Source organism: Rana temporaria, chromosome 3, assembly GCF_905171775.1.
Source record: "Rana temporaria chromosome 3, aRanTem1.1, whole genome shotgun sequence".
NCBI classification, from domain to species: Eukaryota; Metazoa; Chordata; class Amphibia; order Anura; family Ranidae; genus Rana; species Rana temporaria.
Window position 1 is genome coordinate 317,932,337 of NC_053491.1, and position 27,065 is coordinate 317,959,401.

Consider the following 27,065-nt stretch of genomic DNA (forward strand, 5'->3'; position numbering starts at 1 on the left):
GTGACAGCAGGGCAGAGGACTGTGCGACAGCAGAGGTCTGGGTGACAGCAGAGGACTTGGTGTCTGCAGGGCAGAGGACTGGGTGACAGCAGGGCGGAGGACTGGGTGACAGCAGAGCAGAGGACTGGGTGACAGCAGAGCAGAGGACTGGGTGACAGCAGAGCAGAGGACTGGGTGACAGCAGGGCAGAGGACTGGGTGACAGCAGGGCAGAGGACTGGGTGAGAGCAGGGCAGAGGACTGGGTGAGAGCAGAGGACTGGGTGACAGCAGAGCAGAGGACTGGGTGACAGCAGGGGAGAGGAATGGGTGACAGCAGGGGAGAGGAATGGGTGACAGCAGGGGAGAGGAATGGGTGACAACAGGGGAGAGGAATGGGTGACAGCAGGGGACTGGGTTACAAAAGGGCAGAGGACTGGGTGACAGCAGGGCAGAGGACTGGGTGACAGCAGGGTAGAGGACTGGTAGACAGTAAACCAGATACCATCATTGTCAGCTAACAGCACTTTTTCACTTCTATCTAAAAGTCTATAGATAGAAGTAAAAAAGCTAACAAAGATCAAGATGGTATCTGGTTTTTCATGTAGCAATGTCCTAACTGTGAGAGATTGGCAGAGCAGTTTTCAACCCAATGTCTCACAGTCCAATGGCTGCATAAAAAAAAAAAAAAATGCATTTGTAGAGCCATTTTTTATTTTATTTTACCTCCATGCCACTCTCTGCCCAGAAGGACCACACAATCATCCCTGAGGCCGGCCGCACCGCCCCTGCCACCCAGTGAGAGGCAGGATTATCTCTTGGCAACATAGCCCTAAACCGCTGAACAGCTCTGCAGCTGGGGAAGCCAGAGGAAGGATCCTACGTCCCTGCACGATCCCCCGTAGCAGACATTCCATCTCCTCCTCCGGACCTCCAGTAAACTAGTGCAGACTGGCCACACAGGTATGGCGGCACCAGAGGTGACATCCACCGGGGTTAAGGAGGTGACAGGCCATGGCTGCGCTCTAGGCGGCTAGCTAGTTCGCCAAGTGGTAACACCCACCCTGTAAAAAATACCCAGGGACATCGAAACATGGAATAATGAACACCATCCAAAATGTACCCTTGCAGCAGAGTTATCTGACCATTATGGATGAATATTTTTTAAGAGAAGTATAGCCAAAGGTATTTTGGCTATATTCCTCCTTGGGGTTCATGGGAGTGCAGTTCGTTCTGCACTTCTGTGACCCATGTTCAGCTGCCAGCAGGCTAAGCTGACCCCCTGTACTGTGCTCTCCTGGCCCCCTATACTGTGCCCCTTTGACCCCCCTGTACTTTTCCCTGCTTGAAAGTACTAATAAAAATATGTTTAATTTTATCTGGAGTGGTAAGTGAGGTACCTCAAGGCTCTGTCTTGGGACCAATTCTGTTTAATTTATTCATAAACGATATAGAGATCGGTATAAAAAGGCTCAATCTTAGTTTTTGCTGTCAACACAAAGATAAGCAAGGCGATAACTTCATATCAGGATATAAACATTTTACAGAAAGATCTGAATAAAATAATTGGGTGGTCAACTACATGGCAAATGAGGTTTAATGTGGAGAAATGTAAAGTAATGCACCTTGGAGATAAAAACATAAACACAAACTATTCACTAGGGGGAGAACCTCTGGGGGTAATCAAGGTTGGAAAAAGATCTGGGGGTCCTAGTAGAAGACAGACTGAGCAATAGCATGCAATGTCAAGCTGGAGCTACCAAAGCGGGCAGAATATTGGTATGCATAAAGAACACAACATACAGGGATATGGGGAATGATTATCAACACTGACAGACGTACACCTACACAGGTTGAACTTACCTACTATGTAAATATTTATACTTTAATTCTTGAGAGTAGGTGCATAAATTGCTGGTAGGGCTTTTACTTTGCCCAGGGGCCCATAATTCTATTAAAATGGCCTTAATGCTAACTCATATAAAAGAATGTACACTAAAGTAGAAACATGCACAATAATAACTGCGGTCACCGTGCTTCTCCATGCTGAAGAAAACGGCTTTTGTGAGAATACCGCCATGGGCAATTTTATGACAACTAAGCATTAGATTGCAAAAACAACTGAACCAAAACCATAGAAATCATACAACTAGCCTACCATATAAAATATAAAAATATACAATCAAGTTCCGTATTCAGAAAGAACTTGCGCCCTAAGTTACGGCGGCGTAATGTATGTGGTCCGGTGTAAGCCCGCCTAATTCAAATGTGGATGATGTGGGCGTGTTTTATTCAAATTAATGGTGACCCCGCGTATTTGACGTTTTTTACGAACGGCGCATGCGCCGTTCGTGAAAGAATCCCAGTACGCATGCTCAAAATTACGCCGCAAATCGTCAATGCTTTAGACGTAAACATAACTTACGTACAGCCCTATTCACGAACGACTTACGCAAACGACGTAAAATTTTCAAAATTCGACGCGGGAACGACGTCCATACTTAACATAAGATACCCCTCAAATAGCAGGGGTAACTTTCCGCCAGAAAAAGCCTAACGTAAACGACGTAAAAAAAATGCGCCGGGTGGACGTATGTTTCTGAATCGGCGTATCTCCCTAATTTGCATATTTCTTGCGTAAATCTACAATAGCGCCACCTAGCGGCCAGCGTAAATATGCAGCCTAAGATACGATGGTGTAAGACACTTACGCTGGTCGGATCTTAGGGAAATCTATGCGTATAGATACGACCCTGCAACTCAGAGTTACGACGGCATATCCGGAGATACGCCGTCGTAACTGCTCTCTGAATCCGGGCCACAGTATTTGACCTTTCACTAGTTTTTACTCTGGTAACTAAGCAAAGTGTGCAGCAGACATCTCCCCACTCCTGCAGAAATGGCAAGTTCCATTGGAGCGGACTGACTCTTAATGGTGATTTCAGATCACCAATATAAGAATCCCCACCCCTGTGATGTCACTATCCAAATAAATAAGAACTTTGTTTCTTTATAACAGTTTATCTTTACGGACAATTTATCAATTAACAGAACAAGTTGTATAGACTGTGCATGGACTGGCCAGTTTATGCAAACATATATTTGGAGTAATGCTTAATGAATTCTGACTTGCACAAACCAGTTTGTTTATTTCTATCAGTCATGTCAAGTCACTACTTTTTACAAACCCCGATTCCATCAGCTTGTTTCCTAAATTCGAAACATTGGAAAACCACAACAGAATTCATTGGTTATAAATATTTCTGTAAACGAATACAACATTATGAATATATTAACAGTTATGACAAATGTAGAGGCATTACCGGTAGAGGTGACCAATCAGTGCGGCCAGCGTAGCTCGGTTTACTTTAGGAAGGTGGTTAATCAGCTCCATGTAATTTTCTAGCCTCTTGGACTTTTCTTGATGTTCTTAAATAAAATAAAATAGATGTTTGCCATTTAAACAGGAAGATAAAATGTAAGCAGACACATAAATGAAAATACTCGTTAAGTCCTGGGCCTCATCATCACTTTGCCCTTATAAAAAACTAGAAATGGTTTCTTGCAGGATAAGGCCAACAGTTCAGACTCTGATTTTGCAGAACTGATGGCTACAAGAAACTTGACCTTGTGGGTAAGAGGAGAGAGAAATGTCTAATGGGTTTTAACGAGAGTTTCTGAAATACAGAGAAAAACTGATTTTGAGCCCTCAAAGTCACAGTGGGATGGACAGGGAGAGCTACATGGGACCTGTACAAACCTGATGCCGTGTACACACGACCATTTCTAATGGTCTAGAAAAAACAATGTTTTTTTTCAACCCGATTCTTGTTAAGCCTGCCTTGCCTACACACGATCGTGAAAAAAAAAAGCTCAAGCAAAGCACGGTGACGTACAACACGTACGACGGCACTATAAAGGGGAAGTGCCATTCTGATGGTGCCACCCTTGGGGTTGCTTTTGCTAATTTCGAGTTAGTAAAAGTTCGGTGAGAGGCTTTCAGTCTGTTACAGTGTGACAAATGTGCTATCTCCATTACAAACGCTAGTTTTACCAGAACGAGCGCTTCGGTCTCATAACTTGCTTCTGAGCATGCGCGTTTTTTCACGTCGTTAAAGCCTACACACGACCATTTTTTACGACGTGAAAAACAACAACATGAAAAACGACACGAAAAAATAGAGCATGTTCTAAATTTTTTATGCCCATTTTTCATGTCATGAAATATACTCTGGAGCCCACACACGATCGAGGATACCAATTAGACTCCAGAACTGTTTATCCTGTGGCCTCAACTGTGTCCAGGACTAGACCTAGATACTCTAAGGGAAGACTAACCCTTTTACCATAGAGGAGCAGTAAACAGTGTATTACTGTGATTATCACTAAGAACGCTTCTTAGGCAAGCCATAGAGGAATTGATTTTCTTTCCTTAAGAAAACTGCTTGATTGCCCCATAATGGGGGAATGCCCCCCACAACGCTTTTGTACTCTGCCAACGGGATCGGGGGGTGCGTGGGGAGCCTTCCCGGCCAGCAGAACACAATAATTACTGCTAGGGGCCATTGCCGCTGGCAGTAATAGCATGTAGAGAGATCCGACAAGCTGCCCATACATGGTCAGTGGTCAGTGTTCATAATTTCCCTGTTAACAAGCTAAAAAAATCATTGTTAATGGTTACTTATCTCAGAGACAGATACTGTTCATTGCTCAAGGGACCCCTATCAACCCCTGGAGAAACTCTAGGGTTTCAAATAACCCTGGTTGAGAAAGACTGCTCTAAACAATGAGTCTGTTTCTGAAGGTTCGGGATTCAGTTGACACGCTGTAATATCTGGACAGTGAGGCCTCGTACACACGACAGAGTTTCTCGGCAGAATTCGCCGAGAAACTCGGTCAAAACCCGGATTCTGCCGAGAATCTCTGTCGTGTGTACATTTTTGGCTCGATGGAGCCGCCGAGGAACTCGACGAGAAAATAGAGAACATGTTCTCTATTTTCTCGTTGTCCTCGTTCTTCTATGGGAGAAGCCGGCCCGCCGAGCTCCTCGGCGGCTTCATCCCAAAACTCGACGAGGAACTCGACGTGCCAAGCACGTCGAGTTCCTCTGTCGTGTGTACGGGGCCTCATACGCATGTTGCCTGACAGAGCTCACACTGACTATTCCCTCAACAGGAGGTTGTTTAAGTATCTCACAATGGGGTTGTCACAAAAGCCAAGAACTGCTAATACTGTAGCCAGCACCGCAGAGAATACTCAAGGCGCATAAGGAAAGCCAAAAAGCAGGGCCATGAACTAGTAGTGTGGGACCCCCAAAGAAAAGCATGGAAATTATGACAAGCACCAGGCTCTTCAGCACCCTTGGTGCTAAGAAAAGGGTACTGGCAAAATGGGGGGCCATATTCCACACGCTCAACCGTCCCCCTCTTGGGGGCAAATAGGTGGTTGCTCTATCACTAGTGAACTGGTTTTAGGGGACCCATAATCAGGTGTGTGTGGGAAAGACAAAAATGTAAATAAACACACACCAGCTAAACCAAACATGGGCAGTGATAAACCTGTTCCCTAGAGTCCCTTGGGTAGTTAAAACCATGCCAGGGGTGGGAAATTCGCGTTCAAACACAGTCTGAACAATCAAGATAATGGGGGATCTGTGCTCTCCCTAACTCTGTCCTGCCATCACTGGAGCACACGGCACAGGACATCTTTTGACAACCTGAAAAGGAAAATATTAGTTAAAAAAGAATAAAACATTTGGTGTGTGTTTATTAACAATTTTCTCTTATACACAGGCATTGATGGGCTGGTTAGAAGTCTGAGGAACTTTTACAATCATAACACTACCTACTTGTTAGGTGCAACATGAGCCCAGCTCCTCCTTCTAATTGCCAGCATTATCCCCTGGGGACTGTGGTGTCAAAGAGCCGATGTCTACCAACATTGTGCTAGATTGGTTTGGGGCAATCTCCATTTTTTAGGGAAATCCACTCAAGATGTCCCCCTCCCCCCACGTTGAAGGGCATGCAGACTGGTATAAGCATTTCAGGTGAGCTGCACCATTTCGTTGCTATAAGGATACCAGCCTGCATGCCTGGTGTGCTGGGCTAATTGATTCAGGGAGGATAGGACACATGAACAATGATTAACACTGCTATTACTGAACTTCTGTTTAAACACAGTTTCTACACCATGATAATCATATCAATAAATGAACACAAAGACATTCTTGTAATTTAACAAGTTTAGTGCAAAAAATTCCCACGAAAATTCATTCATAGGTGAAAAATAGCTGTTGTTGTACTATCAAGATTCACCCTTGCAAGATTCAAACTAACAAGATACACCTAGAAAATATTATATAATACATTAGACAAAACCTGCCAGAAAATGCTGGTCAAATCCCATCATACCTTAGTACCTGGGTGACTTTAGCTATGTATTTCACTAAGTGAATTTCTCTTGAAATATATACCCCATATCCCTGAGATATATGAGTAATGAGATATATACAAGCTGACTGTAAAAAAAGAAAAAAAAAAAACAGAATCGTAATCTGTTTACAGCAAGAAGAATTAATAAACATGCAGATAAAGCAAGTACCGTACTTTCGCCTCCCTGTTACTTTTCTTGATTTTTAATTTCATGGTTTAATGAACAGTATTTTACTTTTATGGTAAACGGCAAACAAAACAACAAAGATGAATGTGCTGCTGCTGTAACAAGACTCCGAGTGTCACACATGGAACAGTACACTTGCTTAACATAAAAGATTTAAAGAACACCAGCCAAAAAAAAGGCCTCATACACATGAACTGCCCGCCAGCATCAAATCCTGGCATTTTTGGGAGCCCAAAAGGCACAGCTGCAATGTTCCAGCCCAGCAGTCAAGGAATTCTGCACTTGGGCTATACGTTTCTGAACGCATAAGGCCCTAAATACGAGTATCACTCGGTACGGCATCCAGCTGACATTTATTTCAGCCTGTCATACATTTTAACAGGCTGCTGGAATGGGGGCTGGCTGGATCCCGCACCTGTGCTTCCCCCTCCCCATGGCAGCAAGCAGGGATTATACTTCTCTGCATCTGCTGTAACTTTTGAAATCAGCACGGATGCAGAACCGCACAGCCATGTCATTCATTCACACAGATTAATGAATGAAATCCCGTCTTCTATCACCACACTGGTACTGTAGTACATTGGCACTTCTTCCAGCTCTCCAATTTAAAGCTCATATCTAGATTTTGAGGGAGGTGAAGGATAAGTCTTATCTATCTATCTATCTATCTATCTATCTATCTATCTATCTATCTATCTATCTATCTATCTATCTATCTATCTATCTATCGGCTTGAACTATCTTGTTTTGCATGTAATAAATCTTTCTCATATATTAGTTTCACCTTTTAAGTTGCATTAGTGAAATAAATGAACTTTTGCACGATATTCTAATTTTTAGAGTTTCACCTGTATGCAGAGGAAACAGTTAAATACTGCAGATTTCTATTTTTCTGATCATACATGTGACTAGCTTCCTTAAACTTCCTCCAGCATCTCTCTGGCCTCGTACACACGACCGGTTTTCTCCGCAAAAACCAGCAAGAAAACGGCTTCTTGCAGAGAAAACCGTTCGCGTGTACGAGGCCTTCATGTTTCTCATCAGGAAATCTGGCCAGAATCTCGACGAGAAAAAAAGAGAACCTGTGCTCTTTTTTCTCGTCGAGATTCTTGTCGGCCTGTTTCCTGACGAGAAACCCGAGAGTGTGTATAAACCCACGCATGTTCGAAATGACTTTGACGCATGCGCAGTAGCTTCCGCGGCATAGGTAGGGTGAAGCAAGATGGCGGCAACGGCATTGAATGTGACAAGCGCATGCTTGTCGTACGCAATGACGTCACCGCGTTCTTGCCTTTCAAGAGAACCGCGGTTCTTTTGAAAAGGTCAGTGTGTACACTCCGCGGCAAGAGATTCTTGCCAAGAATCTCGTCAGGGAAAACAATGTTTTTTTCCTGACGTGATTCTTGCCCGTGTGTACGAGGCCTCTGAGTGTTGTAAGTACAGAAAACCTGTATGTCTGTATCCCTCAAGCTGTGCAGATCCACTAGTTATAATCTCATCAAGAACAGAGCTCAGAATGGCTGTGATTTTACTTCCAGCACTGTGCGAACTTCTGGAAAAATCAAAGAGCCAATCACGAGTGGGAAATTATATTTCAGGGGGTATACTATACGCCAGGGGTCTTCAAACTTTGGCCCTCCAGTTGTTCAGGAACTACAATTCCCATCATGCTTAGTCATGTCTGTGAATGTCGGAGTTTTACAATGCCTCATGGGGTGTGTAGTTCCGCAACAGCTGGCGAGCCGTAGTTTGAGGATCCCTGCTATACACAAATAATGTCTGCTTTATCTTTGAGATGACATGGGCAGATTGCTCCCGTTTATTTTTACCTGCAGCTTCTCTCCATTGTGGATGGAGTTCTGTTGTGAAAATGGGATCATCCAGCTCCCTCAAAAACCTCTTCAACACATCCGTGACATCTTCAACAAAGTTGTCGCTGATGCGAAGTTTGACATTCCGGGCATCTTTTCGGAACTCGTCCATCAGCAGTTTAATACGAGATTTGGCTCCATTTTTCCGATATATTCCCTCGTGACGAAGACCTGCACAATGATAGCACTATGAGTACTACATACTGTATTATCCATAGATACCTGACAGATGTATAATATGTTCCCGAATCAGGAAAACAAGTCAGATTATGGTGAGGTGGGCAAATGGTATGATATGCACTTAATTCATGCTTGTGCAATACATTGGTGCCTCTACTGTGCCCCCCAATATTTCCATTCATATAATAACTGTGTTTTATATAATGTGGAACAATGGCAGAGCTGAAGATAAGAACACACTGAGAATTAGCATCATGAAAGTGAATGTGATAGTCTAGGAAGACTAATGTATCAGTCATCTGCAGGATTTATTTATAAATGGTATTATCTGACTGCTTCTTATGGGCCATGAGCATAAGAAATCTCTGACTAAACAGTCCATGGCTAGAATTAATTAATGATAGGATGCATACGGAACTTATTAAAGTGATAGACAAGTATATTATACAAGTTGCACATAATCTAGTCAAACTGGATAATCTATAAAAAATCTTAGATGTTTAAAGACATTAAAGGTTTAAAGACCTTAGAGGTTTAAAGAAGCAATTCTCTCCTTAAACTATAACTAAAAGTAAAACTTTTTTTAGCTCTGGATAGATTGGAGAGGGATTAGAACGATTGCCAGTTTTTATTGCTGTCTGTGCAATTCCCCCTCTCTATTTGTTCTGTTTACCATTATCATTGAAAGTGAAAGTAAATGAAAATCACAAGTTTTGGGTTCTGCCAGAAAAGTAATAGAGGGGAAATATTCCAATAGGGACACTAGTTTCCGGTGACCTGGGGGTCCCCAAGTAATTCCCTTAATTTGCAGGGATTTCCTCTCACTTCCAGTTTGGCTATGAGACAGGAAGTGAAGAGAAATCTCCCCAATGGCACACAGATGGAAGAAAAAAAATTCAGGCAGGGGGTTATAACCCTCCCTTGATCTATCCAAAATGAAGAAAAAAAAAGTTATGCCCATAGTTCTATTTTAACTTAGTTGAGACCTACAACTTCCAAATTCCACCACCTTTGGTAAATCGATTAAAGGGGTTGTAAAGGTACAATTTTTTTTCCTAAAAAGCCTCCTTTACCTTAGTGCATTCCTCTTTCACTTACCTCATCCTTCCATTTTGCTTTTAAATGTCCTTATTTCTTCTGAGAAATCCTCACTTCCTGTTCTTCTGTCTGTAACTACACACAGTAATGCAAAGCTTTCTCCCTGGTGTGGAGTGTCGTGCTCAACCCCTCCCCTGGAATACAGGCGAGTCAGGACGGTCTCTAAGTTGCAGATAGAGAAAGGAGCTGTGTGTGTGGACGTCCTGACTCTCCTGTAATCCAAGGGAGGGGGCGAGCACGACACTCCACACCAGCAGAAAGCCTTGCATTACTGTGTGTAGTTACAGACAGGGCCGGTGCAAGGATCTTTGACACCCTAGGCGAATCCTAATTTTGCGCCCCCCCCCCTCCCCGCTGCGTCCCTGACATCACTTCACTCTGCCCTTGCAACACATGTGACCTATCTGACACCCCCCTTATCTGACACATACACTGACCCCCCTCACCTGACACAATGACCCCCCCTCACCTGACACACTTACCCCCCCCTCACCTGACACACTGACCCCCCTTACCTGACACATACACAAGAAAGAAAGAAAGAAAGAAAGAAAGAAAGAAAGAAAGAAAGAAAGAAAGAAAGAAAGAAAGAAAGGGAGGAGAAAGAAAGAAAGAAAGAAAAAGGAGAAAGAGAAAGAAAGAAATATAGATAGATAGATAGATAGATAGATAGATAGATAGATAGATAGATAGATAGATAGATAGATAATCTGATAGATAGACAGATAGATAATCTGATAGATAGATAGATAGATAGATAGATAGATAGATAGATAGATAGATAGATAGATAGATAGATAATCTGATAGATAGATAGATAGATAGATAATCTGATAATCTATCAGATTATCTATCTATCTATCTATCTATCTATCTATCTATCTATCTATCAGATTGATAGATAGATAGATAATCTGATAGATTATCAGATTATCTATCTATCTATCAGATTATCTATCTATCTATCTATCTATCAGATTGATAGATAGATAGATAGATAGATAGATAGATAGATAGATAGATAGAAAGAAAGAAAGAAAGAAAGAGGAAAGAACGAAAGAGAAAAGAAAGAAAGAAAGAAAGAAAGAAAGAAAGAAAGAAAGAAAGAAAGGGAGGAGAAAGAAAGGGAGGAGAAAGAAAGGGAGGAGAAAGAAAGAAAGAAAGAAAAAGGAGAAAGAGAAAGAAAGAGAGATAGATAGATAGATAGATAGATAGATAGATAGATAGATAGATAGATAGATAGATAGATAGATAGATAATCTGACAGATAGATAGATAGATAGATAGATAGAAAGAAAGAAAGAAAGAAAGAAAGAAAGAAAGAAAGAAAGAAAGGGAGGAGAAAGAAAGAAAGGGAGGAGAAAGACAGAAAGAAAGAAAGAGAAAAGAAAGAAAGAAAGAGAAAAGAAAGAAAGAAAGAAAGGGAGGAGAAAGAAAGAAAGAAAGAAAAGAAAGAAAGGGAGGAGAAAGAAAGAAAAGAAAGAAAGGGAGGAGAAAGAAAGAAAGAAAGAGAAAGAAAGAAAATAAGAAAGAAAGGGAGGAGAAAGAAAGAAAAGAAAGAAAGAAAGGGAGGAGAAAGAAAGAAAGAAAGAGAAAGAAAGAAAGAAAGAAAGAAAGAAAGAAAGAAAGAAAGAAAGAAAGAAAGAAAGAAAAAAATGGAGGAGAAAGAAAGAAAAGAAAAGAAAGAAAGGGAGGAGAAAGAAAGAAAGAAAGAAAGAAAGGGAGGAGAAAGAAAGAAAGAAAGAGAAAAAGAAAGAAAGAAAGAAAGATAGATAGATAGATAATCTGACAGATAGATAGATAGATAGATAGATAGATAGATAGATAGATAGATAGATAGATAGATAATCTGATAGATAGATAGATAGATAGATAGATAGATAGATAATTAGATAGATAGATAGATAGATAGATAGATAGATAGATAGATATATAGATAGATAGATAATCAGATAGATAGATAGATAGATAGATAATCAGATAGATAGATAGATAGAAAGAAAGAAAGAAAGAAAGAAAGAAAGAAAGAAAGAAAGAAAGAAAGAAAGAAAGAAAGAAAGAAAGAAAGAAAGAAAGGGAGGAGAAAGAAAGAAAGAGAAAAAGAAGAAAGAAAGAAAGATAGATAGATAGATAATCTGACAGATAGATAGATAGATAGATAGATAGATAGATAGATAGATAGATAGATAGATAGATAGATAGATAATCAGATAGATAGATAGATAGATAATCAGATAGATAGATAGACAGATAGATAGATAGATAGATAATCAGATAGATAGATAGATAGATAATCAGATAGATAGATAGACAGATAGATAGATAGATAGATAGATAATCAGATAGATAGATAGATAATCTGACAGATAGATAGATAGATAGATAGATAGATAGATAGATAGATAGATAATCAGATAGATAGATAGATAGATAATCAGATAGATAGATAGACAGATAGATAGATAGATAGATAATCAGATAGATAGATAGATAGATAATCAGATAGATAGATAGACAGATAGATAGATAGATAGATAGATAATCAGATAGATAGATAGATAGATAGATAGATAGATAGATAGATAGATAGATAGATAGATAGATAGATAGATAATCTGATAGATAGATAGATAGATAGATAGATAGATAGATAGATAGATAGATAGATAGATAGATAGATAATCTGACAGATAGATAGACAGATAATAGGGAGAGAGAAAGAAAGAAAGGTGAAGAGAGAGAGAGAGAGAGAGAGAGAGAGAGAGAGAGAGAGAGAGAGAGAGAGAGAGAGGGGAATGAAGGCCACCCCTACATCAGTGTACTCACTCACTGGATGGATATCACACTCCTCCATCTTTCCCTTCTGTTTGCTGTGCTTAAAAATTCCCGCCCACATCCCCTGTATGACGGGGAGAGTGGGCGGGGCAGACACAAGGAGAGGAGGGGAGGAGTAAAAGCAGCTCCTCTCCTCTAACTGGCTGTGTGGGCAGCAAGGGGAGGGGATAGATGTCAGAGCTGGCTGTGATACGCCCAGCTCATCTCTCTCTCTCTCTGGAGCTCTCAGTGTGCTCCGATCCCCCTGCTGATCTGTCCCACTCGCAGCTGGCGCTTGCGCCCTAGGTGGTAGTGCGCTCCAAGCGGCTGCTTACTTCGCCTAGTGGTAGCGCCGGCCCTGGTTACAGACAGAAGAACAGGAAGTGAGGATTTCTCGGAAAAAATAAGGACATTTAAAAGCAAAATCGAGGGATGAGGAAAGTGAAGGAGGACTGCACTGAGGTAAAGGAAGCTATTTAGGGGAAAAAAAATGTATCTAAGGCCCCGTACACACGTCCGAGGAACTCGACGTGCCAAACACATCGAGTTCCTCGTCAAGTTCAGTGTTGAAGCCACCGAGGATCTCGGCGGGCCAACTTTACTCATTGAACAACGAGGAAATAGAGAACATGTTCTCTATTTGGCCCGACGAGTTCCTCGTCGGCTTCCTCGCTGAAAAGTGTACACATGACCGAGTTTCTCGGCAGAATCCAGCTCCGATCGAGTTTCTGGCTGAATTCTGCCGAGAAACTTGGTCGTGTGTACGGGGCCTTACAACCACTTTAACCTCATTCCACACCAGATATGCAGATAGAATCAGAGCCAAGGAGGAGGAACTAACCCTAATCTACCCCTCTCTCTTTCCTTTCTACCATTTCTCTCCATACTTATCTCCTCAACTTTTCCCCTTCTGTAGTCCACATTTAAAGACCCCCCCCCCTTTTTTGTCTCTGTAGTTAATTTGACCATGTATGTCCTTGTATCAAGCTAAAACGTTGTTTTTCTTTGTGACTGTACCTCTACAATGCTGTACTTTTGAATGTATGTGATATGACCAGACATCATTTACGTACTGATGGTCAGTGTATAGGTACTTAGGGCCAGATCCTCAAAAGAGATACGCAGGCGGATCTGCTGTTCCGCCGTCGTATCCCTGTTTCTATCTTTGGAACTGATCCACAGAATCAGTTTCCAAGAGATAGACAGAAGATCCGGCATGTGTAAGGGACTTACACTGCTGGATCTTAGGATGCAGTACCGCATCCGCCACTGGGGGCATTTCGCGTCGAAATGCCGCTTCGGGTATGCAAATTAGCACTTACGGAGATCCACAAAGCTTTTACGCTTCGTTTTTTCTCCGTAAGTATTAAGTTACATGTGTAAAATTAGGGCTGCTTTTACAAAGTGTAAACTGTTTACACCTTGTAAAAGTAGACCCTTCTTACCAGCGACGCTGTTTTTTTTTTTTTATTTTATTTTTCCCGCCGTATTTTTTTTTTACCGACGCAACTTTTTTGACCCGGCGCGATTCACGAAGCTCGGCGTAACGTAATTTCGCGCTATGCACGCCGGGAAAATGACGTGGGAGCGCGCCTAATTTAAATGGGACTCGCCCCCATTTGAATAGGAACGCCTTGCGCCGGCGGAATTTAAGTTACACACCCGAAAATTTCTAGGTAAGTGCTTTGTGGATCGGGCACTTAGGTAGAAATTTTCCGGCAGTGTAACTTAAATGGGAAAAGATAAGTTACGGCGGCTGGCTGTGGATCTGGCCCTTATTCTGCATGCTCCAATTAAGATTGAAAGAATTTAATTGGCATTTAGATCAAAAGTAAGTATTTTGGAAACACACATGTGGTATAAAACCATTTCCACATACCATAGAATATTTAACAAAATATGTTGACATAAAAAAAGAGAATCCAATTTATTTTATTTTGCCTAATATATCACTTTAATATATCAGGCAAAAAAAATAAAAAATCACACCCACCGTATTGAGTAAGGAAAGCAATGCAGCTGTCTACAATGATAGGAATGTCATTCCTACTAAGTTGCTGGTCACGTAACATGTTGCCGCTACTACATGCTGCTGCCTGGATATCCAAACTCCATGCCAAAAAATCTGCTCGTGTGATACCCTGCAGATACAGGGTCCTAAAGAGTGGAAATAATGTCAAGTCAAGTTTATTTTAAAAATCCAGGTGCACAGAAAACATACTTTGGTTCATGTACACCTTACAAAGCCAAAAAATCATCACTGGTCCTTCCTCGTGTCACCGTAATGCCACATTCACACCTCAGCGTTTTGTAGCTTGAAGCTCAACAAGGAAACTCCCATTTATTTTAATGGCCCCTGTTCACATCTGAGCTTAAACAGGGGCCATTGAAATGAATAAGATTTTGCTTGTTGAGCATCTTCAAGCAACAAAACGCTCAGGTGTAAGGCCCCTTTCACACGGACGGATAGAATGGTGCTTTTAGCTGCGGATTTTACCGCAGCTAGAAGCACACAATGCTTTCCTATGACATCATTCACACACTACGGTTACCTGCGGTTTTGTGCGGATAGAAAAAATAGAACTGGATGCGTCCAGCAGCGAAATTCCACAGCTATAGGCACATAACCGCAGGTAACCGCAGTGCACTGTGTCAGCTGCGTTTGGTATGAATCTTGAGGGAGAACTCCACGCCAAATTTCAAATAAAAAACCGGCATGGGTTCCACCTACAGGAGCATACCAGGCCCTTGGGTCTGCTATGGATTTTAAGGAGAACCCCCGTACGCAGAAAAAACGACATGGGGTTCACCCCAAAATCCATACCAGACCCGTATCCGAGCAGCAGCCCGGCCGGTCAGGAAAGGGGTGGGGATGAGCGAGCAGTGTAACTTAAATGGGAAAAGATAAGTTCAACATGGGGGGTAGGTGCTTTGGGGCGCGCTGTGGCCCCCCCACCCCAAACCACCTATCCCCATGTTGATGAGGACAGGGCCTCTTCCTGACAACCCTGGCCGTTGGTTTCGGGGTCTGCGGGAGGGAGCTTATCGGAATCCGGGAGCCTCCTTTAATAAGGGGGCCCCCAGATGCCGGCCCCCCACCCTAGGTGAATGAGTATGGGGTACATCGTACCCCTAGCCATTCACCTGGCGGAACCCCCACTACACAGGGTTTTTAAAGTAATTTATTAGTCAGCTCCGGGGCCCCCCTCTATTCTTTAGCTCTTTTACGAGGGGGGGCCTGCTTCTTCGATGTCTTCTGCGCAGGGGGGGGGGGGGGGGTCCCGGTCTTCACAGCCATCTGGTTCTCTTCCGCCGGGGGGGGGGCGCTTTCTTCTTTAGCTCTCTTACAGTGGCCCCCTCCCGGTCTTCTTTGACGTCTTTGGTGGGGGGGGGGGGCAGATGTGCCGGTCTGGTTCTCTTCCGCCGGGGGGGCGCTTTCTTCTTTAGCTCTTTTATAGCGGCCCCCCTCCCGGGCTTCTTCGACGTCTTCTGCCGGGGGGTGCCCGGGCTTGTGTCGCCTTCTGCCTTCTTCTTGTTCGTTGATGTTGGCACGTCGCTTCCTCCCGCTGTAATGCCGTGTGCGTGGCTCACACCGATTTATATAGGCCTCTTATGAGGTCACAGTCCCATCATGCTCCATGCACCCGGCAACAGAAGCCCGGGCACACGCTGTAAAAGAGCTAAAGAAGAAAGCGCCCCCCCGGCAGAAGAGAACCAGACGGCGGTGAAGACCGGGGCCCCCCCCCCACGCAGAAGACATAGAAGAAGCAGGCCCCCGACTCGTAAAAGTGCTAAAGAAGAGAGGGGGGGGGGGCCCAGAGCTGACTAAAAAAAATTACTTTAAAAACCCTGTGTAGTGTGTTTTTTTTTTTTTATTCCGCCAGGTGAATGGCTAGGGGTACGATGTACCCCATATTCATTCACCTAGGGTGGGGAGCCGGCATCTAGGGGCCCCCTTATTAAAGGAGGCTCCCGGATTCCGATAAGCTCCCCTCCCGCAGCCCCCAAAACCAACGGCCAGGGTTGTCGAGAAGAAGCCCTGTCCTCATCAACATGGGGACAGGTGCTTTGGGGTGGGGGGGCCACAGCGCGCCCCCCTGCCCCAAAGCACCTACCCCCCATGATGAGGGCATGCGGCCTGGCACGGTTAAGGAGGGGGGGACGCTCGCTCGTCCCCACCCCTTTCCTGACTGGCCGGGCTGCTGCTCAGATATGGGTCTGGTATGGATTATGGGGTGAACCCCACGCTGTTTTTTCAGCGTAGGGGGTTCTCCATGAAATCCATAGCAGACCCAAGGGCCTGGTATGCTCCTGTAGGGGGAACCCATGCCGTTTTCTATTTGAAATTTGGCATGGAGTTCCCCCTCAAGATTCATACCAAACACGGTGCTTGGTATTGGCAGGGATCCAAGTCAGATCCCTGTTCAATATCGTGCCGCGGCTAAACGCAACCGCAGCTAAAAGCACTGTACAAATGCAGCTAATCGCTGTGCCTGGAGTCTTGAATTCCAGCAAAACATAAACATGCTTTTAGCTGCGGCAAAACAGCCGTCCGTGTGAAAGGGGCCTAAATGCAGAAGAATGGGGATGACTCCACCTATTGATCCCACTGGTATGTTAACATGATGGAAGATAGAAAGGGAGGAAAGTCAAATGCTCAACATAATTAGTAAGACCCCACAAATAATTGAAGTATTTAAAAAAAAAGACTCCTATCCTGAGTCCCTGTTGTGGCAGCAAACTAATCAGATCAGAGGGTGCAGCCAGACCCATTATTATGTGGACATGAACAGGACCAGAAGAAGAAAATTACAATTAGTGTCTGACAAAAATGTTCTCACAATCTAGCAAGTGCAATTACCTGAATACTATCCACATGAAACAGACATAATGTGTGTGTGTGTGTGTGTGTGTGTGTGTGTGTGTGTGTTTTGCTGGAGTTGCCCTGTAAACTGTAACATAGTAATATAATATAGTTACAAGAGATTCTGAAACATAACAATTAGGTAAAGTGAAATACAACTTTTGTGAGATAATGCACATTATAAATGGTAGCACTAGGCTTTACAGTAGTTTAACTCTTTCCTGCTGTTCTGAAGAATGACCACCAGGTGGCAGGGGAGCACCATGTAAAATCTTTAGACTCCTTTTATAAAGGCGTGTAAAAAGAGTGACAAAAATTTACATACAAAGAAAGAACTTAAACATACCTTCCTTTTTCTACAAGGATTAATATATCTTTCTTTTCAGAATTTTCTGCAGCTGGTGATACAGCTAAACATCAAGAAAGGAAAAATGAACAGAATCTCATTTTCAATATTTAACACAATTGACATGAACTGAAGGCACAGACACTTTTATTTAAATATATTCCTCAGTAGTCAGGCAGGATATGAATTCATCTTCAAACCCAGATATTAGACTGTAAAAGCAGCAATGAAATCATTGCTGTGGCAAAGCATTATGCTGGATTAAAGTAAAATGCACATGGCTTTTGTATTTAGAGAATATTTGGTTAGCCTGGATATTAGTTTTAGGCCCCATACACACGATAGAATCCATCCGCTGAAAAATCCCAGCGAATGGGTTTCAGCGGATAGATCCTATGGTGTGTACACGCCAGCGGATCTGTTTCCGCGGATATTTCTCCCCTGGGATGGATTCCAGCAGATCGAATATTTGCTGACATGCCAAACAAATCTATCTGCTGGAATCCATCCCAACGGATGGATCCGCTGGTCTGTATAGACTCACCGGATCCATCCGTCCGAAGGGATCCCCCGCATGCGTCGTAAAGATTCGACGCATGCGTGGAATTCCTTATATGACAGCGTCGCACACGTTGCCGCGTCATAATCGCGGCGACGGCGCGACACGTCATCGCCAGAGGATTTCGGCGCGGATTTCAATGCGATGGTGAGTACACTCCATCACAGAGAAATCCGCTGAAATCCTCGAGAGGATTTATCTGCGAAAACGTTCCGCTGGAACGTATTAACGGATAAATCCTCTCGTGTGTATGGGGCCTAAGGCTGTGTTCACGCTATTGCGAATTGGATGCGGGATCCCCACATTCCAATTTGCAATAGCAGGATAATGTGACCAGCTCTCTATAAATCCGGTTCATATATCTCCGTTGTGGCTCCGGTGCTAATTTGCACAGGAGCCCTGTGTGTCTTTTGCTCCGTTTCAGGTTCAAACTCAACCTAAAATTTGTGCTGAAATCGGACCTGAAACTGTGAACCAGGACCCCTGCAGTGAGCTGCATCGGCATCCACTGTCAACCCAGCCATATTTTGGGATAAATTCTGACCTGAAACGGACTAAAAGACGCACATGGCTCCTGTGCAAATTCGCATCGGAGCCACATCGGAGATATGTGAACCAGCTACATAGAGAGGGTCACATTCGGCCACATCCGGCCTTAAGGAAAGCATTTGGCTTGATAACACAGTGAAGATAAAATGATGATAAACAATTGTTACAGCAACCAGTCAGACATCTGATGTGAGCCAAAATTATGAAAGATGATATTTAATTGGTTACTATGTGTTTAGGTAAGCATTGGACAAAGGGTGGTGGTCTTAAGTGTGTGCAAGAAACAACATCCTCATTTCTTTAAAAAAATAATCTTTTTTTTACTAGGGCACAGAAATTCATGTTCACATAGCCTAAAGTACACCTGTCCCCAGACTATGGAGAAGAAGTTTACATATTTTAACAAGCTGTAAAAGAACCATCCCTGACCTTTGTAGCTGCTGGTATTTTGGAAAATTCATACTCAAAGATCACAACAAAGTCTCTAGCGTTTCAGTTAGTTTCTAACAGCTTAGACCCACATTGGCTGATTACACTAGAAGGCTGGTAGGCTGCTAAGAATAGTAAAAGCTTTAAGGCAGGGGGGATCTCTCCGCTGATCCCCACTGAGCAGGTGGATGACAGGTCCGTGTCCTCAGGGCCGTTTGAAGGAATTTGGCGGCCCCAATCAAAATGGGGGCCCCCAAGCACCCCCCCTGCATGCAATGCCTACGTTAACGCTACACTAATTTTCTTTTCTATTCTTACCTCCCGTTCTTCCCTGTAGGCTGCCGCTGTAGCGTGGCTGAGCTCCTCTTCCCCCTGCCTCTTCCCCAGTCCCCTATCAGATAGTGCCAGGTACCGTGGGTGGTACAGGAGATTCAGTTTCCTGTCTTCCCAGCTGGACTGAAAGGAAGTGAGCGCTCAGTGTGCACTTCCTGTCAGTCCGGCCGGGAACAGGAAACTGAATCTCCTGTACCACGCACAGTACCCGGTCAGACTGACAGTACTCCGGGTGGAAGGAAGAGGAACTCAGCCACGCTACAGCCTGGGAAGGGGAAGTTGGGGGCCCCAGGCCAGCTCGGGGCCCCAAGCATCTGTTTGTTTTGCCTGTCCTGTAGCGACGGGCCTGCGTGTCCTCTCCGCTGATGCAGAGCAGACACGGACACAGCCCACTGTCCTCTATGGGCTGTCGGATGGAAACAGACTGCCTGGGGGTTATTTACAAAAGGCAAATCCACTTTGCACTACAAGTGCACTTGGAAGTGCAGTCGCTGTAGATCCTAGGGGGACATGCAAGGAAAATAAAAAACAGCATTTTAGCTGGCACATGATTAGGTGATAAAATCAGCAGAGCTTCCCCTCATTTCAGATCTTCTGCTCAGATCTACAGCGACTGACTTCTAAGAGCACTTTCATAAATAAACCCCCTGTCTGTTTCCATTTGACTGTCATGGGATTCGCCGAACGGATGGGAAACGGAACCCCTTCTGCCGGTTTTTAACAGAGAGTATCAGATCGGATTCGGCGAGTGTCAATGGAGACTGCGCCATGGAGAGCAACGGATGGTCCGATTGGGTCCCCCTGAAAAACTGAAAGGGGGACCCGATCAGTCCGTCAGTGTGAAAGGGGCCTAAGATTTCCGGGCCACTGTAATGAATTTTAAACACTGATTTCTCCACAATGGCTATAAACGATAGAGATGAGTGAGGGCTTATTTTAAAATGATTCTACGTCTTGCACAAAATATCTAAGACAATATTTTAGTGCGTTTAGTCTGGCCACACGTTCAATTTAAGTTTACATATGTTAGCATTGGTCTAGTAATAGTGGTGACTGGCTGGAAAGCGGCTATCAACTTTTGCCCCAAAAACTGAGAAGCATTTTAGAATTAGAAGAACTTTGCCTCAAAACATGCACCCAACAATCTAAGGATTACCCCACCTTTATTCTGGTACCTGAGGACAGGTGAAAAAGTGGTGGCAGGAGACCCACCTGCTTTTTCCCTGAATAAACTCCACAGGCCTAATGAGTCAGAAATTGCTTTCCCTTCTGCATGTTTGTCTGTCCCTAGAGCCTCACAACAAATGTTAATGTGTGGGTGCCTCATACACCCTGTTCTTCATTACCCTTGTTCCAACTAAGGTCATGTGTCACATTTGTAGAAATCTGTCTATAATACTTACTGAGCTCCTGGAGCTGACGTAAATTAACGCTGTCCTCTGCTCCATCCTGTTCTTCTGGACAGATAAAAAGGTGACTTTTCTGTAACAGAAAGAAGCCTTCCATCCACTGATCTGGGTTCAGCATTGCTTTGTAGTGCATCTTACCCACTCGCTGGAACTCATATCCTAGCAGACAGTGGCAGCTGATTGGGGTGAACCACTGCATGGAAAGAAAAACATCTGCTGTCACAGGTTTTAGAGAATAACCCCTTAAAACCTAAGGAACAACTCCTGAGAGCATAGATAGGTGGAATTCAGTGTATTATGCAAAACACACCCACACCAATTACCCTTTTCAGTAGATTCCCCAGTTGATGGGTAGGAATCAAAGGGTTGTGATTTCAACTACCTAGAATGATTTTGTGCAAAACCTCTGCAGTTAACAAGAGAGAAGAGGGAGACAAAAGAGAGAAAGAGAGAGACAAAAGAGAGAGAGCACAAGAGAGAGAGAGAGAGAGAGAGAGAGACAGAAGAGAGAGAGAGAGAGAGAAAAAAGAGAGAGAAGAGAGAGAGAGACAGAAGAGAGAGAGAGAGAGAGAGAGAGAGAGACACAGAAGAGAGAGACAGAAGAGACAGAAGAGAGATAGAGACAGAAGAGAGAGAGAAGAGAGAGAGACAGAAGAGAGAGAGAGAAGAGAGACAGAAGAGAGAGAGAGAGAGAAGAGAGAGACGGAAGAGAGACAGAAGAGAGACAGAAGAGAGAGAAAAGAGAGAGAGAGAGAGAGAGAGAGAGAGAGAGAGAGAGACAGAAGAGAGACAGAAGAGAGAGAGAAGAGAGACAGACGAGAGAGAGGAGAGAGAGAGAGAGAGAGAATAGAGACAGAAGAGAGAGAGAGAGACAGAAGAGAGGGAAAGATCTAAAGGCATAGAACAAGGTTATAAGGGGAAGTGTAATTTAATATTTTCTCCTCCAGTCTACTGTTCTCTGTGGAGCTGCCCTTTAAAAGTAAAAGGCACTTTTGCCAGTTTTGTATTAATATTATTTATATATTTATTTTTTACTAAATCTGATTTCTATTAGCTTCTAAAACCCCTGCTCATCTGGACCAGGGTAGGAAGGGGCAGCATTTTGCTATGTACTATAATCTAACACTGGGAGCGCATACATAAGAAGATATTCCACAAGGATGACCATATAAATTAACTACTGCTCTTTCTTTGTCCAGGCACAAGTTAAGGAGAATCGGAAACCAAGCTGTGGAGCTTAAGACCCCTTTCACACTGGGGCATTTTCCAGCGCATGTAAAGAGCCTGAAAGAAGACTCATCTGCAATCCCAGTGTGAAAGTCCGAGTGCTTTCACACTGGGGCGCTGCGCTGGCAGGGCGTAAAAAAAAGTCCTGTAAGCAGCTTCTTTGCAGCGCTTTAGGAGTGGTGAATACACCACTCTTAAAGCTTCCCCTCCCATTGAAATCAATGGGAAGCGCCTGCAAATCTCTTTGTGGGCGCTTTTAACCCTTTATTCGGCTACTAGCGGGGGTTAAAAGTGCCCTGCTAGCGCCCGCAAAAAATGCCGGTAAAGCGTTGTTAGTTTTAGTGGCGCTTTAACAGCGTTTTTCAGGTGCTGCCAGTGTGAAAGGGCTCTAAAAGGAGTAGAAGAAGGAAGGGTACTAACCTGACTGTACTATATAGTTGGAGTGTCTGGATCACAAGACTGAACAGAATTTGACATTTTCTGGCAGGTATATTTGTTTGTATAATAATTGTGAATGTAGCTGGTATACTGGAGTTGCCCTTATAATAAATAAAATTTCAGCTCACCTTCCCAATTGCACTTGTCCATGTTTGCAGTGTTTCAGCAGCATCAGTCCCAAACTGGTGCACTTTTTCACAAGCCAACACAATTTCAAATGTGTACCGAAACCTAAAATGTTATATAAATGATTATGCATTCACGTGTTTACAAATGTGGAAAATAAACGACTTTCTGCAACAGTTTTGGGCTCCTGGGTAATAAAAAACTGACTTCCAAAATGATACACAGTATTAAAGTATTACACGCTACTATTTTTCTGTACACACTGTGTTCTTTTTTCATAAGTGTTCTTTGAAGATCAGTTAAGCTGGGTACCATTAGAAATGAGAAATGCTGAGATTTTAGTGTAGGATGGATATGACATTTTTGGAGACAATAGCTCTGCGGCTTGAAAAAGTAAATATGGCATTCCAGGGATTGTTCAGTGTTGGGGATAAAGTTTAGTATTTACAGAATATTTATGTAAAGCGATAGGTTAAAGGATAAGTTCACCTTTGGGAACATGTTAGGTTTTCCACTTGTTTTTTGGGTGGAACATCTTCCCACTGCTGCAGCCTCTCCCTGATCACCCGCCTGGCCGCATCATTCATTCACAGAGTTCTGTGAATGGGAAAACTACAACTACCATCAGCATTTGTGGCTGACAGCTTGTAGTGTTCATTGAATTACCAGAGCACTGGTGAGTGTTCTAGGTAGTTCATTAATGGTTCCTGTCACTGTGTACAAGGTACACTGACAGTCTGCAGGAACCCAGCATTACACCCATGATCTGCTGATCACATGTGCAATGCTTTCCAGGTTTTTAATAACACAAAATAAAAGAATTGCACGTTTTTTTTTACCTGGAAAAAGATTTGCATTTATTATTATTTTTAAAGTGAACTTCCTTTAAAGCTAAATTTTAATCACCTTATACATACTTGCCTTCCTTGGTTCTTCTTTACCCTCCTCCTAATCAACATGCTAAGGACAATTTTAAATAAAACCTTGTTTCACACCCAGTGATGTCATCACTGGGTCTCTGTGCTTTGCTAAGCAATGAAGGCTGATCATTGCTGGCAAAAGGGGCTGGTAAGTTACTGTAGCTTCTTGAAAACATCACAGCACCCTACCTCAGTACTCCTCCCAAGAGCCATCAGCCATGATGCAAGCAGTTGGATGATTCTTGAGAAGAATTATACAATATCAAACTGCCCTAATGGACAAGTATCATTCTGGAGGAGTAGATGTTCCTAGGTAGACTATTTGCATGCAGACCAGGCTAGGTAATTTGTGACACTGAGTATATATTATTGAAACAACTAGAATCCAATGAAAAAAAATGGTGCATCAGGGTCAGTAAGGCTGGGGAGGAAAAAGCTAGATGATGCTGGACATCCTCAAGCCAGAAAATGGGACGGGCTCTATCTAACTTGTGAAGCTTCTAATGCGCACCAAGAGAAGCTTAAATTGTGTAGGGAGTTCAAATTTAGCAATTTTAGGAGAAGAGAGGAGCCTGTGCAATTTTGCAACACTGAAGGTAAGGCTGGAGGTTTAGGAATCAATTTTGTGCTAATTGTAAGGGTAAGTGTTAGGGGCTCTAAAGGAATCTTTTACTAAAGGGAGGGGTTCCACACAAACAATAGATTTTTATTTTTCAGGAATTTAATAATAAAAATAAATACTTAAAAATATTGTTATCAAAATTACAGAATAGTATTTATATAGTATATAGCACAAAAACACTCTACTATATCAGTAAATCAGTAAATGTACGGTATATTGGTTTCTTTTCCTACCCTAGTTTAGTGGCTACAATGTGGTATATTTTCTCATTGAGGTAGTTCCAAAACTATACCACATTTTGGCCACTAGATGGTGCTAACAATCATAGAAATGTATCTGTTATAAAAAAATACGTCCAGATTGCATGAATGTGTTTGATATTCAGCCACAAATGTTATATAAGTAGACCCTTGAGTGCCCGTTCACACTACCGCAACCTGAATGAGAGCCGTACACTACTGAAGTCGCTCCGACTTCAGAAAAGGTTCCTGTATTACTTCAAGGAGATTTCTAGGCGACTTGTACCCATTGATTTCAATGGAAGTTGCCTCCAAAGTCGGATAACTGAAGCAACTTTACAGGAAGAGAAAATAGTTTTCTCAGGCAAACCCCTCCCTCACACAGAGCTGATTATTGTTTGATTGGCCACTGGCAAAGTTGCCTGTCCTGGAGGCAACTTGAAGTTGCCTCAAGTTGCCTCACAAAGTCCTGCCGACTTTCATGTTGCTGTAGTGTGAACCGGCACTAAAGCCCTGTACACACGATCAGATATGTGATGGAATCTAATCCGATGGATTTTTTTGTCGGATATCCAATGAAGCGGACTTTCATCAGTCTCGCCTACACACCATCAGTCAAAAATCGGACTGTGCCAAAACGCGGTGACGTAAAACACTACGACGAGCTGAAAAAAATGAAGTTCAATGCTTCCGAGCATGCGTCAACTAGATTCTAAACATGTGTGGATTTTTGACCGATGGACTTCCAAACAGACGATAGTTTTTTTCGATCGTTTTTTTCATCCATAGGAAAAATTTAAAACATGTTCTATTTTTTTTCACCGATGGAAAACAAACCGATGGGGCCCACACACGATCGGTTTGTCCGATGAAAACAGTCTGTTTTCATCAGAACAAACCGATCAAGTGTACAGGGCTTTAGTCTTTAATTATAAAACATATAGGTACTTCGCACCACACTAAATTGGTAAGATTCTTTTACTGTCAAAAAAAAAATTTTTTTACTGTCAAAAATTGGTAAGATTAATGTGCACTACACAAATAATTGATGAATAAAACAGCTGCTACCCCTGACTATGGTATTCATGCTACTATTGGTATTGGTGAATATAAGTCTAGGGGGCGCTCACAAACCAAGTAGAATTGCTACTGTGCAAATGGTGAATAAACAATTATAATACGGAAGCACACTAAGGTACTCAAAATAAAGTGAAATGTGACACATAAAACATAAATCAATGTGACTTGTGTGAGAAACACTAGATAAAGCAAAACTGACACAAAAAAATAAAAATAAATCGCAAATGTTTGATATCAAAGTTCTAGCAAGATGTGATTCTTCTGTGCTGAAATTTTACATCTACGTTTCCTGATGACGTAAAATCAACGAAACGTACGTCGAGGCAAGTCTTGGTCACATCACTTATCACTTCCGGTCCCTTTGGTTGTCGGCGATGGAAGGTGGAATGCACGCCGGCTACGAGTGATAGCCACGGGGCACCATTCGACTACCTGACACGCATATAGCCTCAGTGCCAGGCTAAGGCACCACACATGTAAGCAGCCATTACGACACTGTTTTTATTGGTTTTTTTTAATAAACAGGATTACACTATTTGGTCCCTTCTATATATTTTTTTACATATCTCATCTAAGATCTCTGTCGGAGGAAGGGGTTTTCTTAAATGCTTCTACAGTCTCCATCACTAGCAAGTATTGCCTTGCCAAAGCCTTTTAGACGTGCTTTTCCACTAAAGGGGTCATTATCATCTGGCAAGCAGAACCTACCTACGGAACACTTTGGGTTTAATTTGGGTGTAATTTGTGCAGCTGGTGAAGGATAACTCACTATCGATAGTATACGGAAGATTTTTCATCACAGAAGAATCACATCTTACTAGGACTTCAATTGATATCGAACCTTTGCGATTTATTTATTGTGTCAGTTTTGCTTTATCTAGTAAGTCAAATTGATTTATGTTTTATGTGTCACATTTCACTTTATTTTGAGTACCCAAGTCTTTAAGTATAGCCATTAAGTGAGATCGTTTTCCAGGATTGACACAATTGACGTTTGTAGAAGGAGCCAGGCTGAAATGTTTTGACCAAAAAGCACCTGCAGCCAATCAGCTGCAGGCACTCTTTTATCCTAACAGCCAGAGCATGTGGCTGTCAGAATACAATGTCCTAGCAAGGGGGATTTGTCCATCCACACCGTTTGTGAAGAAGGAAGAAACTGTTATGCCCCATACACACGATCTGACCTTTGTCCGACCAAATTCAAATCAGAATTCTATCGGAGGAAAGAGAACGTGTTCTCTATGTAAACTCTGATGGAATTCATCCGAATTTCCGATGGAGCATACACACGGTCTGAATTTCTGATGAAAAAAGTCCGTCTGACTTTTTCCATCGGAAATTCCGATTGTGTGTACGGGGCTTTAAA

At 42.9% G+C, this 27,065-nt stretch overlaps 1 protein-coding gene across 4 annotated transcripts in view; it reads right to left on the reverse strand.

The window, feature by feature from the left end:
* The window catches only part of ARAP3 (ArfGAP with RhoGAP domain, ankyrin repeat and PH domain 3), a 259,199-nt gene that overhangs the window by 49,710 nt on the left and 182,424 nt on the right, over window positions 1–27,065 (reverse strand). For all 4 annotated transcript variants that reach the window (XM_040344956.1, XM_040344957.1, XM_040344954.1 and 1 more), the window contains exons 17-22: window positions 22,841–22,943; window positions 21,042–21,240; window positions 17,769–17,832; window positions 14,552–14,715; window positions 8,425–8,637; window positions 3,301–3,406 (exon numbers count right to left, since the gene is read on the reverse strand). In XM_040344956.1, coding sequence (XP_040200890.1) covers window positions 3,301–3,406; window positions 8,425–8,637; window positions 14,552–14,715; window positions 17,769–17,832; window positions 21,042–21,240; window positions 22,841–22,943 — 849 coding nt within the window. The remainder of the gene's footprint in view (window positions 1–3,300; window positions 3,407–8,424; window positions 8,638–14,551; window positions 14,716–17,768; window positions 17,833–21,041; window positions 21,241–22,840; window positions 22,944–27,065) is intronic.